General features: G+C 38.5%; 1 protein-coding gene across 1 annotated transcript; it reads right to left on the reverse strand.

The window, feature by feature from the left end:
- Positions 1–1,279: 1,279 nt before the first annotated feature.
- LOC117291818 (tryptophan 5-hydroxylase 1-like) lies at positions 1,280–14,222 on the reverse strand. Its single transcript, XM_033773739.1, has 11 exons — positions 14,027–14,222; positions 12,495–12,614; positions 10,982–11,058; positions 9,052–9,110; positions 7,459–7,655; positions 6,776–6,911; positions 6,486–6,555; positions 4,442–4,498; positions 3,011–3,106; positions 2,464–2,600; positions 1,280–1,763 (listed from the first exon to the last, which is right to left on the reverse strand). The coding sequence occupies exons 2-11, from the start codon at positions 12,562–12,564 to the stop codon at positions 1,676–1,678; spliced, it is 987 nt and encodes a 328-aa protein (XP_033629630.1). The 5' UTR covers positions 12,565–12,614; positions 14,027–14,222; the 3' UTR covers positions 1,280–1,675.
- Between the last annotated feature and the right edge of the window lie 4,364 nt (positions 14,223–18,586).

Genomic DNA, 18,586 nt, shown 5'->3' on the forward strand with positions numbered 1-18,586 from the left:
TATTCTTTGTGCATCTATTTAATCGGCTCTTATCCAGAAAAAAACCACCTCGCACCCTCAAACTGGTTCGCTCCATTGCCAATTGAAAAAACATTATGTGTGCATCAACCACCACCACCACCACCAAAACCAACAACAATTTGCCAATTTAATTAAAGGGAATGTTTTTTCGGGATTTTGCATTCATCCGTCGATTAAATTGGAACACCAAAGGATGATTCCCCTTTATTCGTTGGTCCTTACTCCCCTTATATACAATCGGAGTAACTGCTTAATTAATATTATAAATAATGCAGACTTTATAGAGGTAATGAAACAATTGGTTGTATTCAGATCGATACAGATGGCTGCTTCTATATCGATCTAGTGCCTTTGCGTCATTTCAATCATCATACAGCAGAACAACAGAGGGCGCCAATTTAAACCCTTTTAATACTGAGGGTGCTCAACATTTATGAGCAAGTTCGATCAACGACCATAGTTAACCATTGTGTGACTAACTCTGATCGAACCCGCGTTAGTCAACGATAGTTGGACAAGTCTAGTCAACTATTCGCGACCATCCACTCGAGGCTGGTCCAGGTTGGTCGCATCGTTGGTTACCAATAGCATCATATCACATTGTGTTGCAGGCAGAGAGGACCAGTTATTCTTAAAATAGCTGAAAAAAGTGAGTATGGACGTTTTTTTTGTCACGGCATAGAGCTATGGGTTCACGGTCATCTTTTTCACATGCGGTCGCTAGCAAACGACTAGAGTCGTTCGCATTCTTATTTAAGCGCGCATGCGCTACGTACGTCACGAACTAACCACTAGTCGACGAGTGTACCCTGATCGAACTTGCTCTATAATGTTGGACTAAAAGTTGATACAAATAATTGCCTCAAACGCAAAAAAGAAAGCTACCAATATCCTGAAACAATTTATGATTTTTTTTTTTTATTTTTTTTTTTACTCAAAATAGTTGTTAGCGTAAAACCTTACTTGGTAACGATCAATGGAGAGTTGTTGATAGTATAAAACATTGTGAGAAATGGCTCCCGCTGAAGTAAACTAGTTTTGGAGAAAGACGTATTTTCTCGCTCCAAAAAATTATCTGAATTTATTCAAGACCTCAAAAGGTATCAAACTCAAGCATCTAAAAGCATACACCTTGTGCGACAAAGGTGTTTTTTCTTCCATTATTATCTCACAACTTCAACAACCAATTGAGTTCAAATTTTTACAGATTTGGTATTTTATGCATATGTTGAGATACACCAAGTGAGACGACTGGTCTTTGAAAATTACCAAATGTGTTCAATGCCTTTAAGGAAGTTCCACAGTTACAAAAAAAATTATGTTAGAGTTGTGAATTTCAACTTGAGGAAGGAATTTTAGTGTTGTGAATTTCATCTTGAGGAAGGAATTTTAGAGTTGTGAATTGCACTTTGCGGAAAATAACTTACAGTTGGGTGTTTCATTTCAAAGAAAGGAATTTAGAGTTTCCTATTTCATCCTGGACATAATAAATTATTTAAATGTTGTTTAATTTTTAAAGCAAAATATACTATCAACGAACTGAGTTTTAAAGAAATAAGTGGTTTATAGGCCTAGACAAAATGAAAACTTCCATTTATCTCAATAATTTTATGTACAATTCACTTGTGCCAAACATTGATTGTCGTACAACAGGTTACCACTTCGCGTCCAGTCGTTCGATAACGTTACTCTCAAGGTTATATTTCAAGTTCAACTTTCCTGTAAGCCCATTCACGAAGACCCTGTGAAAGCATGAAAGATTCAGTTGTTAATACCGACTATAATTGTATAAGAGACATGGTTAACAAACTGCCGGTGTGGCTTAGAATACGAACCCGGATCTTTCTCTGGTTAAGACTTAAAGGCAGTGGACACTATTGGTAATTACTCAAAATAGTTATTATCATAAAATCTTTCTTGATTACGAGTAATGGGGAGAGGTTGATAGTATAAACGTTGTGAGAAACAGCTCACTCTGAAGTGATCTAGTTTTTCGAGAAAGAAGTAATTTTCCACGACTTTGATTTTGAGACCTCAGATTTAGAATTTGAGGTCTCAAAATCAAGCATTTGAAAGCACACAACTTACTTTGTGTGACAAGGATGTTTTGTTCTTTCATAGTTATCTCGCAACTTTGACGACCAAAGTTAGCTCAAATTTTCACAGGTTTGTTATTTTATGCATATGTTGAGATACACCAAGTGAGAAGACTGCGGGTCTTTGACAATTACCAAAAGTAGTGTCCAGTTTCTTTAAGCCGTTTCCGAAACGGCGACCTCGGCTGCAGCTACGGCTATAGATCAGAGAGTCTGTCAGTAATGAAGAATAGGCAGCCGCGCACGATCCAGCCGTAGCTGTAACCAAAGTCGCCGTTTCGGACACGGCCTACGCATTCTGGAGCCCCAAGCTTTCCTGGTACCCTGGCTTTCAGATTAAACTCACCTAGCTACATGCTGGGCATCTCCCAAACTCTCAGCCACATAATACACGTCCTGGTACTTGGACAAGTCGATGGCAGGCATAAAGCCGGCTTCCTTTGCCACAAGAGGGCGTCCTATTACCTGATCCGTAAAGACATGCTGTATGCAAAGAGAGTAAAGTTTGTGAGTTTTTAGTTACATTCAAACTAAGAACTTACAGTAGAAGGGATAATGGGTATACGGTGTCTATCGCATAGAGTCAACGTTAAGCAGGACAAATAGTTAAACAAATACGGTGTACGGTTGTATAAGTTATTGGATATTAAAGATTTGCGAGCACAATTAATTATTGACCAAAATAACAACTGTCGTTTCACCCCAAAATGACAACTTTTCTAATGCACATCTCCTTGTTAGTATACTTTTTATCGATCACACTGATGGCAAACAATAATTTGTTGTTCTAAAAAATACTCGCCAACGAGTGTTCTGCAAAGGAAATGTCCTCAACAATTTCAAATTATTAGGAAACAAAAATGTTGACACCGTCATTATATTCGCATTATTACCTGCAGTTCTGCAGCACCCGACAAGAGCAGAGCACCAAAGGCCTTGATGTCGCTCCCCTCCATGCACAGCCCTGCTTCAATCGTACTCGAATAGATCTAGAAAAGCAAGGAGAAATCAATCTATAACAAATCTGCAATTTATTCAAAGATTGACAGCAAGAATAACGCCCTTTATCAAGCATGACGTACAAAACTTGGTGCAGAACGTAAACTTGTGTTTGTAACAGGATTATCGGCACAAAGTATCATCATTTGTACTCAATAAAAAGTGGCTATGTAAAAATGATCATGGCCCATTTCAGCTCTGGCTTCGACTAGCGGGCCTTTTTCGAAAGCCTATCCGGGTCTGTCTAAAGTTCACTTGAAGGAAAAGTCCAGTATGCGTACTCACCATCAGAATAGGGAGCTTTCGATACGGGACGGTAGGGCTACAAGACGGAAGGTAGCATAACGCTGTGGTTCGGATGCTCACGCTTGAGAGCACCCGTCCTGTATGTTGTGGACTGCATGGTGACATTATAATTGGCTCAAGTCACGCGTGAGGGTTCTTCTATTTCAAGTTCCATCGCCTAAACATCAGACAACTTTTGCGAGGCTGACATCCCCCAATGTCGTGCCATTCTGGGGACCACGGTAGCTAATTTTGACGTCGGATAAGGGCCATCTTCCACGAGAACGGGACTTGAATCAACCTTAACAACGTGTATAAAAGACGCCACTTGGTCGTGCGTAAAGGCCGGACGTTATTGTTTTCACCCCGAAATCGTTCTCAAACTCTGCAGGACGGAGATTTCAGTCTGGCGCATGCGCCGATCGATTTTTCTGCTCCCTTACACTAATCTCTATTATAATAAGTAATCCCTTATCTCTTTCACAAGCCAAGCTTGTCTAGAGCACCCTCTATTGTAGGGCCTATATGTACTGTGTGTACTATATGTATCCCCACGCCAGCTCCATGCTACGTTCCGTCTTCTGTCTTTGTTCACACCACCACTGAGTGCATGCTTGGTTGGAATTGCACCACGTGAGAGAAAGTATAGGGGAAACACGCCAAGTGGCCCCATCTTTCCTGGGAAAAATGTATTCTTAGAATTTTGTACCGTCCCCTTCCTCCCTCCCGTCCCGAATCGAAAGCTCCATAATAATCCTGATTATCATTAAGCCATTTAAGGGGACTTTTGTGACGCTAGTTGGCAGCAGACTTACCAGGTAAATCCATTGTTTTGGGTAATGCGCGCTCATGCACTAAATCAACGATGGGAATTAACCTGGTTAGTCTGCTGCCAGTGTTCTAAAGTGTCCCATTGCGAAAGCGATTTTTTTTTCGTCAACTGGAAAACGGCGGGTGCTTGGACCAAGCTGTATACCACTGTGGGCAACAATGGGGCTTATAAAAGACATTATAAAAAAAATGACATAAGGAAACTTTACCGATGCTATTTTATCCAAGATAGTGTCCGATGCACCCAGCGAGGCGAGTCCCATATCCTTCAGATTGGGAAAAACAAAAACAGGGTGTCTTACATAATGATATCAATTCCATAATATTTTGTATTTTACTTATACAAAATAATGCCCTGCAAAATTTAGAGTATGTTTTTACATGGTTTTCAAGCTAAATATTAGCTAATGCACCATTTGTTTCTAAATGTGATATAGGTATTCCCCGCAATCTCACTTTCCCTCTTGTATTACAACCTCCAAATCTTATACCGATATCCCGGAAACCTCAAAGCAAAATTAAGACACAAATGGAGGGGGGGGGGGGGGTGTATACACCATTGAGCAAATAAAAGACTTAATTTCGTATAGACGCACATACATTTAAAATTGCGCTCAAAATCCAACAAGACATCGTGAATGGTTTAAGCTGATTTCGTAGTAGAATATTATATTTCCGTTTTATAGTAAAATAAAATCAATTCGATTGATTTATTTTACGCGCCGCATTTCCTGTCCGATCAAGTTTGTTTACTGATCCCACACAACGAGTGTCACTGCGACAAAATGAACAAGGTTGATATTATAAAATAATCTATTTTCCGGCGTGGTGTGTGGCACGTGTTTGATGGTAAAACTGTGTACACTAAAAGTTTGGACCAGTTTTCGCAGCATCATTTGACCTCAAATTGGATTTCACAATAATGGACTTTGCTTTTGTTCCGTCCAGCTTTTCGGTAGAATTGTTATTTTTTACCTTTAAAAATCGGTTTTAAAAGTTAGGTAAAAATGCTAATTTTGTTCTTATTTTTTTAATTATGCTATATTTTTGTACGTGGTCCAAATAAAAAAGTTTTAAAAGTAAGTCGTATTGTGTTGTTGTACTAAGTCAAAACAAAATGTATTATTTACGTCAAAACATAAACCATGTTTTGTTTTTGTAAGGAGTACAATTTTGACGTCTCAAGCCTTGAATTTGACAAAGTCTCACGAAAAATGGGTCATCTCTAAGAAAAAGGTAAAACAAAATTGTACATTTTTCCCCATACCGTTACCGGTATAAGTCGTATTTGTTGTATCTTGTTGTTGCACTCAGTCAAAACAAAATGTGTTATTTACGTCAAAACATAAACCACGTTTTGTTTTTGTAAGGAGGACAATGTATGTTGACGTCTCCAACCTTGAGTTTGACAAAGTCTCTCGAAAAATCGGCCACCTCTAAGGAATGGTGAAGTTGTTTTGTACCCTGTCTCTCACAGAGTTACCGGTAGGCCTTATCTCTCAAAGTACCAAATGAATATTAATGTAATCGTAACAAATGTGTGGATTTCATTTCTTGTTTATATGAACCAGCAACATATTTCATGTATTTTCCTATAGCGATCTAAAGACAGCAAAAAAAAAAGCAACTCGGCTGTTGTAATAGCACCTATAATTTTAAAACTGTTACTCATATTCTAAAAATGAAAATATTAGGAGACGGACAATTTTGACACCTTGTTTGTTACAATCAGTCGAGTATTGTTGTCGCGGTAAGTGCTTATAGGTGAAAAGTGCCAATTTCAATTGTTGCAGTAACTCCTAATGACAAGAACAGCTTTTCAAAGTTCCCGCTATTAGCTTCACGCTAAATCAGAGGAGAGATCAATCATGTCAATAGGAGTTACTGCAACAATGGAAATGGGCACTTTTGACCTGTAAGCCCATACCGCGACAACAATACTCGAACGATTGTAACAAACAAGGTGTCAAAATCCCCGTAATAAATTTTTTTGTCTCCTGGTATTTTCATTTTTAGAATATGAGTAACAATTTAAAAAAATACAGTTGCTTTTACAACAGCCTAGTTACTTGTTTTGCTTTCTTATTCAGCTCTATGTCACATAGCTAACCAGGACTTGTGCCAAATTTCACAGCTAGCAGTAAAACAAAGACACTAATACTTCTTAGGATCCTATGCGCAGATTTTGCTGGTACTTACATAGTAGAGTTATGAAACTTGACCCATCATATTATTCTAACGAAACATATTTACCTGTGAGAACTGGGCAAAGTCGGGGTCGCATAACAGTACTGCGTGTCCAAGTACATCATGAACGATGTCACTGTTTAGTGATGAAGTAAACATGATTATTAAAATAAAACGATGTAGCAGTTTTCCAGTATTTTTAACAATGAATCCCAAGTCTGAGAACAAAACATCTGAAATAAAACACTTGAAATAAAAAATAAAAAACATTAAAACAAATAATCTCAACGAAATATATAAAATCAAATGCCCCATCTTTGTCAAAATTAAGGCGAGAAGTAAAACCTAAAACTTACGGTTCGCTCGTGAAAAAAGATGCGTCATCATGACGTATGAACTGGGAGCAACAAAACACACGAAACGCCAACGCGGCCAAGAAATCACGTGGCTCAATGAATGCGGAAACCGGTCGGAGTCGAAAACTGGTTCTCCCTGCAAGTGAAAGTCGGAGATTTTTTGTATAAGCATAAGCAGAAAAGAAAGGAAAGTCAGTGGAATATTAATTTTCAAGACTCCAACCACATACATTCGGAAGAAACGTAATTTTGCATGGACGAGAAATGTTGAGTGAAAATGTTGGGTGCGTTCGTTTAGCTTCCCTGGGTCGACCCTGGACTACACCCGGTGCGTTCGAATAGCTGTGACGTAATTCCAGGGGCTCACCCGGGTCAACCCCAAGTACCCTGCTTGTGGAGTGGGTCTCTCGGGGGGCTGGTCCCAGGTGCATGACGTCACTACAAGAGCGGTGAGTGGTCGTTCGTTTAGCTCTTGTCAGGGGCTCACCTGAGCGAGCACCGCGGGTAGACCCAGGAAAGCTAAACGAACGCACCCTTTACACATGACATGTCGTACAACAGTTTCTCGCAACCGAGAGAGATCGGAAACTGATTGATAAATTTCAAAAATTGTCTTAATGCTGGTGTGTTTGCTGTCAATTTCTGTCGGTTTGTTAGTAATAATTTAGTACTAGTTTATTTACTTTGGAGATAACTTGAGACTGTCTCAATATCTGGTACGTGGTCAGCGTCTATGCCACACGCTTCAACAAAAGGTGAGAACAACTGGTTGAATTTCTTGCAGGCGTGTATCGGGTACAGCTCGGTTAGTCTGGTGAACACCTTCGACCACGTCTGCCGCTGGAAATCCGGGTATACCATTCGTGGAACCGGGGTACCTCTAGAAGATATATGAAACAAAGGTACACATTTAAATACAGACATCGTTCAATAACTCCATGCAATCCCAAAGACCGCGTGTACATAGGACAATATGAGACTTTTGAACGCTAGGTGGCAGCATGCTTACCATGGGCCAATTTCATAGCGCTGCTAAGCACAACAATTTGCTTAGCATGAAATTTTGGCCTCGATAAAAACAAAAATACCAACCAAATTTCTGCGTGGTTTTGAGGATAAACAAACAACAGCTGAATACAAGTAACAAGCAATATGCAAAAAATGGAAATATGGTTGGTAATCCTGTTTTTATCAAGGAAGAAATTTCATGCTAAGCAAATTTGTGTGCTTAGCAGCGCGTTGAAATTGGACCCAGGTAAACAGTCCATTGTTTACGTAGTTCTCAGCATGCGCACATTACCGAGAACAATGGATTTTACCTGGTAAGTCTGCTGCCACCAAGCGTTCACTAGAGGCAACCAACTGCACTGCATGCAAAATGAACACGTCGGCAGCACAGGATACATTATTCTAACTGTATAAACTGCCAAGAAAAAAATACAAGTAAACTGTAAAGTGGAAAGGTTTTCTTATTGGAGATTGCCTGTGACTGGTTGCCTGTTCTCTCGTGACACGGCCGTAACAGAACATTTCAATACAAAGCATTTTAAAGACAATGGACACTATTGGTAATTGTCAAAGACTAGCCTTCACAGTTGGTGTATCTCAACATATGCATAAAATAACAAACCTGTGAAAATTTGAGCTCTGTCAATCGGTCGTCGAGTTGCGAGATAATAATGAAAGAAAAAAACACCCTTGTCACACAAAGTTGTGTGCTTTTAGATGCTTGGTTTCAAGCCTCAAATTCTAAATGTTAAATCAAATTCGTGGAAAATTACTTCTTTCTCGAAAACTACGTCACTTCAGAGGGAGCCGTTTCTCACAATGTTTTATACTATCAACAGCTCCCCATTACTCGTTACCAAAAAAGGTTTTATGGTATTATTTTGAGTTATTACCAATAGTGTCCAGTGCCTTTAAAGAATCAAAGGAGTTTGAGATTGTAAAGGTATTAAGAGGGCTCAAAAATAATCTTTCGTATTTTGTTGGGAATACAATCAATATCATAATTTTGCAACTTGAAATAATGTGATATGTTTGTGGGTGAATTTCGTCTTGGACATTGCCACAAAAATTTCTTTTGATTGATACGATACACACAAATCAATTAAAACTTTATATGTGACACTTTTATCATCTGGGAGAGGCAAAACAGACGTTGTTCCATGAAGAGTTCATCATATACGATTAACGGTGGAGATTCAATCTAGTATAAGATTTGCGATACACTACTGCAAATCTTACTGGATATTCATAGCAGTTTGGATACTCACAGTTTATAAGTTTTCGTAGCCGTCAAACACTTTTGTCGAAAGTTTACGTCTTCCGACCCCTAAATGGAGAATTTCAAAGAAACACACTGAACATAGACAAATACCCATACCAAGATCAAAGTACGTGTTGATCATTTCTTACGATCAAAGGGTTTATCTTTTGCCATTTTAAATGTAAGATACGAAACCCTGCCATTAATTTTTTAAAGGAAAAGAACCCCACCCAAACCCAAGAATCAAATTTTCTAAAAAATATACAACAGTAAACGGTTCAAAGTTGGTCATGCGTCCAATTTTTGTATTTTATTTCCAATGGCGTTGTGTTTAGATTCAATAAATTTACGAGCTCGGTTCATTTAAAGGCACCGGACACCTTTTGTAATTGTCAAAACCAGTCTTCTCACTTGGTGTATCTCAACATTATGCTAGCCAGAATGTTGACTCGTTGGCCGATTTTTTTTTGACTGGGCTTTGCTTGCAAGAATATTGACTCGTTTGGCAGATTATTGACTGGGCTTTACTTGCAAGAATGTTGACTCGTTCAGCCGATATGTGACTGGGCTTTAATTGCAAGAATGTTGACTAGTTTAGCCGATATGAGACTGGGCTTTAATTGCAAGAATGTTGTCTCGTTTGGCTGATTATTGACTGGGCTTCTAATTGCAACAATGTGAACATGTTAACCAGTCACAAAGTCAGGAAAAAAAGGAAAGAGGCAAAGAAGATGGATGGGTGAGACTGCATGATGTACTGTACGCAATAAAGGAAGGGCACTTACTAGGAGAGGGCTACATCCAACACTTGGTCAACCTTAATTCATATACGTGATGATTAAGTCATCAACAAGATCATAAACAATTTAAGAGTGACGAATCTTTAAAGGTACTGGATACTAGTGGTATTTGTCAAAGACCAGTCTTCTCACTTGGTGTATCTTAACATATGTATAAAATAACAAACCTGTGAAAATTTGAGCTCAATCGGTCATCAACTCTTGGCTGGGAGTCTTTAAGTGCCAGGAGAAATTTTCACTTAAACATTTCAGTATATAAAAGTCTTACTTCTACACTGCCTCCTCAACTTTGTAATGTTTTTAATTATGCCGCCACTGCCCACTCATACAGCACCAGATCTGGCTCACAAGGTAATTTAGTTCCCCCACTACTTAAAACAAACTCAGGTAAACGTAAATTTTCTGCTCGTGGGGTCAACTCATTCAACCAACTCCCCCTTACACTGAAAAATCCCTTGCCATGCACTGTAGCAAATTTTAAGTTCAATACAAAAGTTTGATTTTTGAATATAAATTTTGCTTGTGGTGTTTTTCCTGGCTGGACCAGAATTTTAATTATTGTCTATATTGTATTTTGCTTGTTGTAAAGTTTTTGTGCTGTTGAGTGTTGTGGTATAATTATCCATAGCCTTTATTTAAATTTGGCTGTTTTTCTATTTTTAATATTAATTAATGTTTTTATAGACATATTTTTTATTAATACAATTTTGAAACTGTAATGTGTATGTAGTTGCTGGGCACCTCTGAAAAACAGGGTTTCACTGAGAGGTTTCCCCATGGTAAAGAAGAAATAAATAAATAAATAAAAAATAGATAATAATGAAATAAAAACACCCTTGTCACACGAAGTTGTGTGCTTTCAGATGCTTGATTTCGAGACCTCAAGTTCTAATTCTGAGGTCTCGAAATCAAATTCGTGTAAAATTCTTTCTCGAAAAATGATTTACTTCAGAGGGAGCCGTTTCTTACAATGTTTTATACTACTAACCATTTCCCCATTATACTTGTTTCCAAGTAAGGTTTTATGCTAATAATTATTTTGAGTAATTACCAATAGTGTCCACTGCCTTGAAAGTCACCAACAAGATTATAAACAAATTAAGAGTGACGAATCTTTCAAGTAATAAGCAGTTTTACCTTCACCAATGGATGTACAGCATCGTATACATCCCGCGTCAAGCAATAATCCAAATCGGCGAAGTTTGTCGGATAGTCTAAAGAAAACAAGAAAAAAAGGTGGGTGAAGAAAAAAGGGTAAAATAGATTAACTGATGCAAGTTGCTTACCAACCGAAATGACCTATATTATAAACGAAACACTTTTTGTTTTGCGTTGTACATCCTTTGTAGTTTAGTTAAATTTATTTTAGATTTCATTTGCATTGGTGTTAAAAAAAAAGAAGCTAATTCATGCTACAGTGAACTTCATTATAATTTATTTAAATTTTGTCTAATCAATAGCATTTTTCGTTTATTTCCCCCCAAATTATTGCATGCGTACCTGCACTTTATAGAAATGTTTAATTTATCGCAATATAATTTAATTTGATAACCGACTTCATTGTCTTGTATTGTTTATTGCATAATTTTTTGCATAGTTAATATTAAAGGTTAATGCTGTTTACTTATTTTTTGTTTTCATGCAAAACTTTACCTATTGTGGTTTAAAGTCTCGTGCTCGTGCCCTGTCATATCTGCCGTCAAAATGTAGCGGCACAGGTTGGGGGAGTTTTCTGATGTTTGGCGATATGACTGAAAATCAAAGGACTCTCACGGGATTGGGACTTGAGTCAAGTCTATGGGAGTCACTACACCAGCCGGCAGCAACTGCAACATGCAATACATTCAAGACACCGGCCACTACTGGTAATTGTCAAAGACCAGTCTTCTCACATAAAATAACAAACCTGTGGAAATTTGAGCTCAATCGGTCATCGAAGTTGCGAGATAATAATGAAAGAAAAAGCACCATTGTCACACGAAGTTGTATGCGTTTAGATGGTTGATTTCGAGACCTCAAATTCTAAATCTGAGGTCTCGAAATCAAACTCGTGGAAAATTACTTCTTTCTCAGAAACTATGTCACTTCAGAGGGAGCCGTTTCTCAAAATGTTTTATACCATCAACCTCTTCCCATTACTACCTTTAAGTCGTCAGCCTGGGGTAGTCGTAACTGGGTATAGGTACATGAAACCAATGAGAAGGGGAGTGCCAAAGGCCCAATTTCATAAAGTTTTTAAGCAGAAAACTCTGCTAAGCAAATTTGACCGCAATGGTATCTAAATGGTGTTTTGCTGGTAACCTATTTTTGCCATGCAACCGTTTTTGGAGCTAACCAAGTTTTAGTGCTTTAGGAAATCGGGCCATGCTAGCTGCTAGCGAGAAGATATACGGAAGAGAAAATAATGACATCTGAACGAGACTCGTGGTAACGACTGTCATGGTAACGCATATAACACAATATAATGTGAATCATTATGTATGCCCAGTGCCACAGTTACCATAAAACAGGTGGGAAATTTCACAGACAAAACTGTTCTATAACATTCATAATCAAAAAATTTGTTTGAAAAAAGTAAACAATTTGTGTTTGTTATATTTACCAATCCTTTATGTCATGTTTCTATTGTTTGAATAGTTCTTTGTTTTACCTGGCGTTGTTTGACATCCATCGTAATGATCCATCCTCTCATGTGAAGTGTCATGTGAAGTTACTGCCATGGAATGCGATATATTGCCAGCTGGGAATCAACACGATAACTTTATCTAATCTGAAAGTATTCAACAACAAAACTTATGAGTATGACACCTGATAAAGAGAGACTGTGCGGCACCATAATGTAACCCGAGCCCTAAATGTAGCCTGTACCACATGTTTGGGGCTACATTTAGGTCCGGGCTACATTTTTTTAGGTAAATGTTTGGGGCTACATTTAGGTCCGGGCTACATTTAGGTACATGTTTGGGGCTACATTTAGGTCAGGGCTACATTAAGGTACATGTTTGGGGCTACCTTTAGGTCAGGCTACATTTAGGGTTCGGGCTACATTATGGTGCCGCACAACTGACTAAACCGCTTGCAAATTATTTCCTCATTGACAAATCAGGTCATCACCAAAGCTGAAGTAGTAAACTACATTACTTTCTTACACCCATACATAAGCGACAACTTTTACACATTAAAAATAACGCAATGTAACTTCCAGGATGCAGTGCTAACAACTTTAATAGAACGCACTATTTATTGTTTTCTGAACAAAATGTTTCATAAAATTACACCAAAAAGGAGCGCGCCTATTTTACACAAATGAGCTTCGGTAAAAGTGACAACCGGGGGAGATAATAGAGTACTGGCGTGAAATACTGGCTTTATCGTGTAAATACATGCCCGCATTGTCTTTGTTACGATAATTGTTTTATATAATATTGGTTTATGTTGGCTTCTTAATTTCCACGTGATTTGCAGGATAAGCAAACAACAGCTGAATACCAGTAAACAAGCAATATGCAACAAATGGAAATTCGGTTGGTAAACCTGTTTTATCAAGGAAGGATTTTCATGCTAAGCAAATGTTTCTGTTTTGCAGCTCTATGAAAAATGGGCCCTGGATAGAGCAAGGACCAAGTTACTCGGTTTGCAAGAAAGAATTGTCCGGTCGGCTAGACCTGGAGGCAAGTTCAATTATTTTTGTTTGTACGAATGTTTGGATTTTAGTGTTACATGGACTCAATCTAGTAAAAATAAAAAAGGAAAAGTTGTTAATTATGAAAGTTGAATAACAATAAACCTACAATACCAGGCAAGGAAATAATTGGGTACATTTTGCCAAGTTAAATACATTTTGCAAAAATTCAAAATTCGGGTATCATAATAAACACGGATGATCACTATTATTTTTGCCTTGGAAGCAAAAATCAATCCAATCCCGGTTTTTCAAAATACTCAAAAAGCACCAGAATCGAAAAACCCATGCCTACCACTTCAAAGTACAAAACACAACAGCTGGGCACGCATTGCTCAAGGAAAACTTATCTTCCCAATCACGCAGCCACATTGAGTCGTATACAGCTGTTCATAACTAAACCATTATTTTCACAAAAGAGGTATTTCAAAGTTTGTCATCAGAAGAATGACCAGAGAAAAAATAACAGAATACTTAATTCGTTTGTGAGGAAACCTTACCTGATAGCCCAGTGAGTTGTGAACATACAAACACCCTATCGGTGCTATTCGGAATCTCCAAGTGAACGGCTCTCGTCAGTTTAGAGCGACAACTTAACAACGGCTCTCGTCAGTTTAGAGCGACAACTTAACTACGGCTCTCGTCAGTTTTGAGCGGCAATTTAATATCAGCCAAATCGTTCAATAGTTTGTCTCGTTGTTGACAGTCGTGATGGACGAGCGATAGATCGACCAGTTTGTCTCTGCTTATTATACTCAATTTGGTCCACGTGGAAATCAGGTTATGTACTCGAACGTTTAGGGGTGCGTGACGGAATAATATAGTTTATTTGCCAATTGTTCCGGATTTTGTTTTCTCAGTTGTTTCCCATTTTCCAGCCAACTTGCACCATATTGCGGCCACTGGTCCTATGTCCATCTGTATTTATCCTTTATTTTTTATTTTTTTTTATTTTACAGATAACCAAATACATTGTGATAAACAAATTAATGTTTAAAGGCATTGGACACTATTGGTAATTAATCAAAATAATTATTAGCATACAAACTTACTTCATAACAAGCAAGGGAGAGCTGTTGATAGGATACAACATTGTGAGAAACGGCTCCCTCTCAAGAAACGTAGTTTTCGAGAAAAGAAAAAAAATCCACTAAAATATTCGAATTTGACCTCATAATTAGGTTTTAAGGTCCCGAAATCAAGCATCCGAAAGCACACAACTTCGTGTGACAAGAGTGTTTTTTTCTCCCATTATTCTCTCGCAACTTCGACGACCAATTGAGTTCAAATTTTCACAGGTTTGTTGTTTTGTGCATATGTTGAGATACACCAAGTGAGAAGACTGGTCTTTGACAATTACCAATAGTGTCCACTGGCTTTAAGAGAATGTACACTCATACACTGAATTCACATGGGAAGGGACGTCGGGACCGCAGCAAAATACAAACAAACACTCAGTTGTTGACGATTGTGAGTAAAATAACTTCTATATGTATCAGCTCTCGACCATAATGTTCCGATGCGAAAACCTGTAATGAACGAGCGGTGAAACAACTTGGCTTACAATAATAAAACAATACAATACAAACTTTTTAAAATTAAACACACTCATCCGATATCACAACTAACTCGTCAATACATTTTACAAAAGACAAAATAATTTTCCAAAAACCCAGAGAAAGTCATACAAACAAACCCTGTATACAAGGCCGTTTCGAATTGGCGGCTATACACCCATAACTCTGTCTGGTATAGCCGCAAATTCGAACACGGCAATAGGCCCTTTTCGAAACCACGTCTTCGGCTTGAGACTCCGTTCTCTCGCCTGAAGCCCCGAGCGCGTACGCAAAGCACGCACAAATTGTCAAAACACCCGTGGGGCAAAGCTAGCCTTAGCCGAATCAAAAGCCGAAGTCGTCGTTTCAAAAAGGGCCCAGGTATAGACCTCAGATGCACATGACGTCATTTGAGTAAGGCGCCCCAGCTAGAGGTCAAACAGAGGCTGCTCATTAACTAATTATTTGCGCATGTGTCACGAGAACATCATAGATGTTAATGCGTTTTAAGTTTCACCGTATCTGTATCTGCTAATTGCAGGCGTAATAGTGGCAAGCGGCCATTTTGGTTGAGATCTAATGAAGACAGAATGCAAAGTGAGGTCCATACATATCTGTACATGAATATATATCTTGAAATTGTTTTATTTAAAGCGAAATGTATATATATATCTATAAAGAATAAAGAATGATAAACCCACCGAATACAACTGAATATTCCAAGGATACAGTATCCATTACACTGAAAACATCTAGTAGTCAATTTGGAGAAAAAATTAGTCAACTACGCAATAAAAATCAGTCTTTCCATCCATGACTAGTTTTTCAATCCGAACTAACTAATAGGAAACATTTTTACTAATTGAGCTAATGAAATTACTAATCAATATTTTTTAAAGACTAATACGAATTTGTAATTTCTAATTTTGCCCGTAGATTAGTTGATACAGAGTACTGTTTGACTAATTTGTTTCTCTCCAAAATATGAAATGACAAGTCTGACATAGCAATGACAAATTGGTCGACTAATGTGTGAGAAAAATACTAATTGAATTGGCTCCGAAGGCGAGGCACATTACAAATGCCTGATACAGAACTTACTCGTACAACGTTCGGTCGAGTGCCACCGCCCCTTCCTCCCTATCAAGAGGTTGTGAATTATTGTGTATTCTGAATTTCTGAATTATTAAATTTAATTCAAGAATAAATTCCTGTTTCAACTTTTGGAAAACATGGGCGCCGCTTGTAACCTTGGAGGTAGTCTGTAAACAGTGCTGTCATTAATCAGCACGGTGAGTACGATTAACAGAACAGCCAGAACACAATCCCACCCCCCGGTTAGGCCGGTTTCGCGCCGATATTGTTTAGTGCGCGATGGTCGCGCAGCATTGCAATTCAGCACAGTTATTTACACTGTTTAAAAACCATTATCGCAAAATAGCGTGTAATTGTCACTGTCGCGCAAATATCGCCCGCGCGATTGGTAACTTTCCCTCTCGTCTGCATGCAGCATGCAGCAACAAGAACGTCAGGTTATTAGTCCGTGTCAACGTGTGCTGTTGGTGGGTGATGGAATATGAAATAAGGTAATTAATATATTTTATTCTGTTGTAATTATTCAGAAATATAATATCGGTCAACGTTAGGGATTGGTGGTGGCTTTTTGCAGTTGGTCAACTTTAGGGATCGGTGATGGCTTTTTGCAATCGGTCAACTTCAGGGATCGGTGATGGCTTTTTGCATGCGGTCATCTTTAGTGATCGGTGGTGGCTTTTTGCAATCGGTCAACTTTAGTGATCGGTGGTGGCTTTTTGCAATCGGTCAACTTTAGGGATCGGTGGTGGCTTTTTGCAATCGGTCAACTGAAGGGATCGGAGGTGGCTTTTTGCAATCAGTCAACTTTAGGGATCGGTGGTGGCTTTTTTGCAATGAGTCAACTTTTGCAACCGGTGATGGGATTTTGGGATATCCGAATTTTGCGTCCGGTCGGTGCAGGCCTACTTCAAAACCTATGATTGTGTAGATTGTGGACATTAGTTGTGTTATTTTCTAGTTCACACCAACATGGAGGAATACATTAGGATAGGGTGTGGAAGGGTTATCTATGTCCCACAATTGGTTGTCGTCTTCCGGAAATGGTGTATGCCGGGGAAATACAAATATTTATATTCAGTGAAGGGAAATGTTTTTGAACAAGAGTCTCTACCGATAGTTTTGTGTGTAAGGGGAAATCTGAAATCATACAAGTAGCCCTGTGTAAACAGACCCGGAGGTGAGAACATTATGACCACACAAAAACCGTTTTGATGGGAAAACACATATTATGTGCATCATGAATGTGATGGACAAACACAGGCCGGGACGCACTCAACACGTTTTATAAAAGGCTAGGTAAAGTATTATACAAATATTTCCTTGTAATAAACGGAGAGGCACGTATTAATTGAATCCAAAGCGAAAAACGTACTATATAAAGTTCTTAATTTACGGGGGGGGGGGGGGGGGGGGTGTATAAAGTATAAAGATAAAAGAGTTAAATCTTATATAAAATTGAAGCTTGAAAATAAGCTTTACTCTAAACGTAATTTTGTTTTAAATTATTAATCAATTAACCTTGTGATCTTCATTTGCATATTTAATTAGTAAATCTTAGTAACGCGCCATATCTCAAGAAGTATACTTCCGGGTCAACCGGAAGTTGGCCCATTTTTTGTTTCAGTTATACTACACAATCAATCTTCATTTTTTGTTTCAGTTATAGACTCCTTTTAAATTTTTACTTTGGAAAACCGTGACCCCATGTTGACCTCTATTTTCGGGTCAACCTGAATTGGGACCAGATCTCAAGACCTATACACCCTATTTCAAACTTGTTCCAGTTTCCGCGACCCCATGTTGACCTCTACATCCGGGTCAACCGGAAGTGGGACCATATCTCAAGAACTATACAACCGATTTTCAAACTTTTTTTCAGTTGCACACTCCTTTGTGTTAAATATTAACTTTGAAAAATGTGTCCCCTTGTTGACCTCTACTTCAGGGTCAACCGGAAGTGGGACCATACCTCAAGAACTACACCACTAATTTTTAAACTCTTTTTTACTTAGAGACTCTTTGAGCATTAAGGATTAACCTTAACAAAATTTGGCCCCCATATTGACCTAGCTCTACTTCCAGGTCAACCGGAAGTGGGACAATATCCCAAGAACTTCACAACCTATGTTCAAACCTTTTTTCAGTTATAGCCTAACAAACAATACAGTTTCGATACGGTGCCGTTAATTATGATGATGATATTGAGCCAGAATTGGGCCAGTGCTGGCCTTCTTACGGTCAAGCGTCATGTCCTTGCTAGTAAAGTGCCCACACTGGGCCAATGTCGGTTTTAATGAGGCAAACTATTTTAGTTAGGACGGAGGTTTGCCTGTCTTGGCCAATATTGGTTTTGTGCGGCACACCGTTTCGGCAAAATGATGAACCTTTAATGGGCCAATGCTGGTTTTG

This window comes from Asterias rubens, chromosome 6 (genome assembly GCF_902459465.1).
Source record: "Asterias rubens chromosome 6, eAstRub1.3, whole genome shotgun sequence".
Classification (NCBI taxonomy): Eukaryota; Metazoa; Echinodermata; class Asteroidea; order Forcipulatida; family Asteriidae; genus Asterias; species Asterias rubens.

Excerpts from the sequence above, each read along its gene's own strand:
- LOC117291818 (XM_033773739.1), bottom strand. The coding sequence starts at position 12,564 with ATGGCAGTAACTTCACATGACACTTCACATGAGAGGATGGATCATTAC. Across the intron at positions 2,601-3,010 it reads CGGGTGCTGCAGAACTGCAG|CATGTCTTTACGGATCAGGT; the intron begins GTAATAATGCGA and ends CTTTGCATACAG. Across the intron at positions 1,764-2,463 it reads GATGCCCAGCATGTAGCTAG|GGTCTTCGTGAATGGGCTTA; the intron begins GTGAGTTTAATC and ends ATGCTTTCACAG.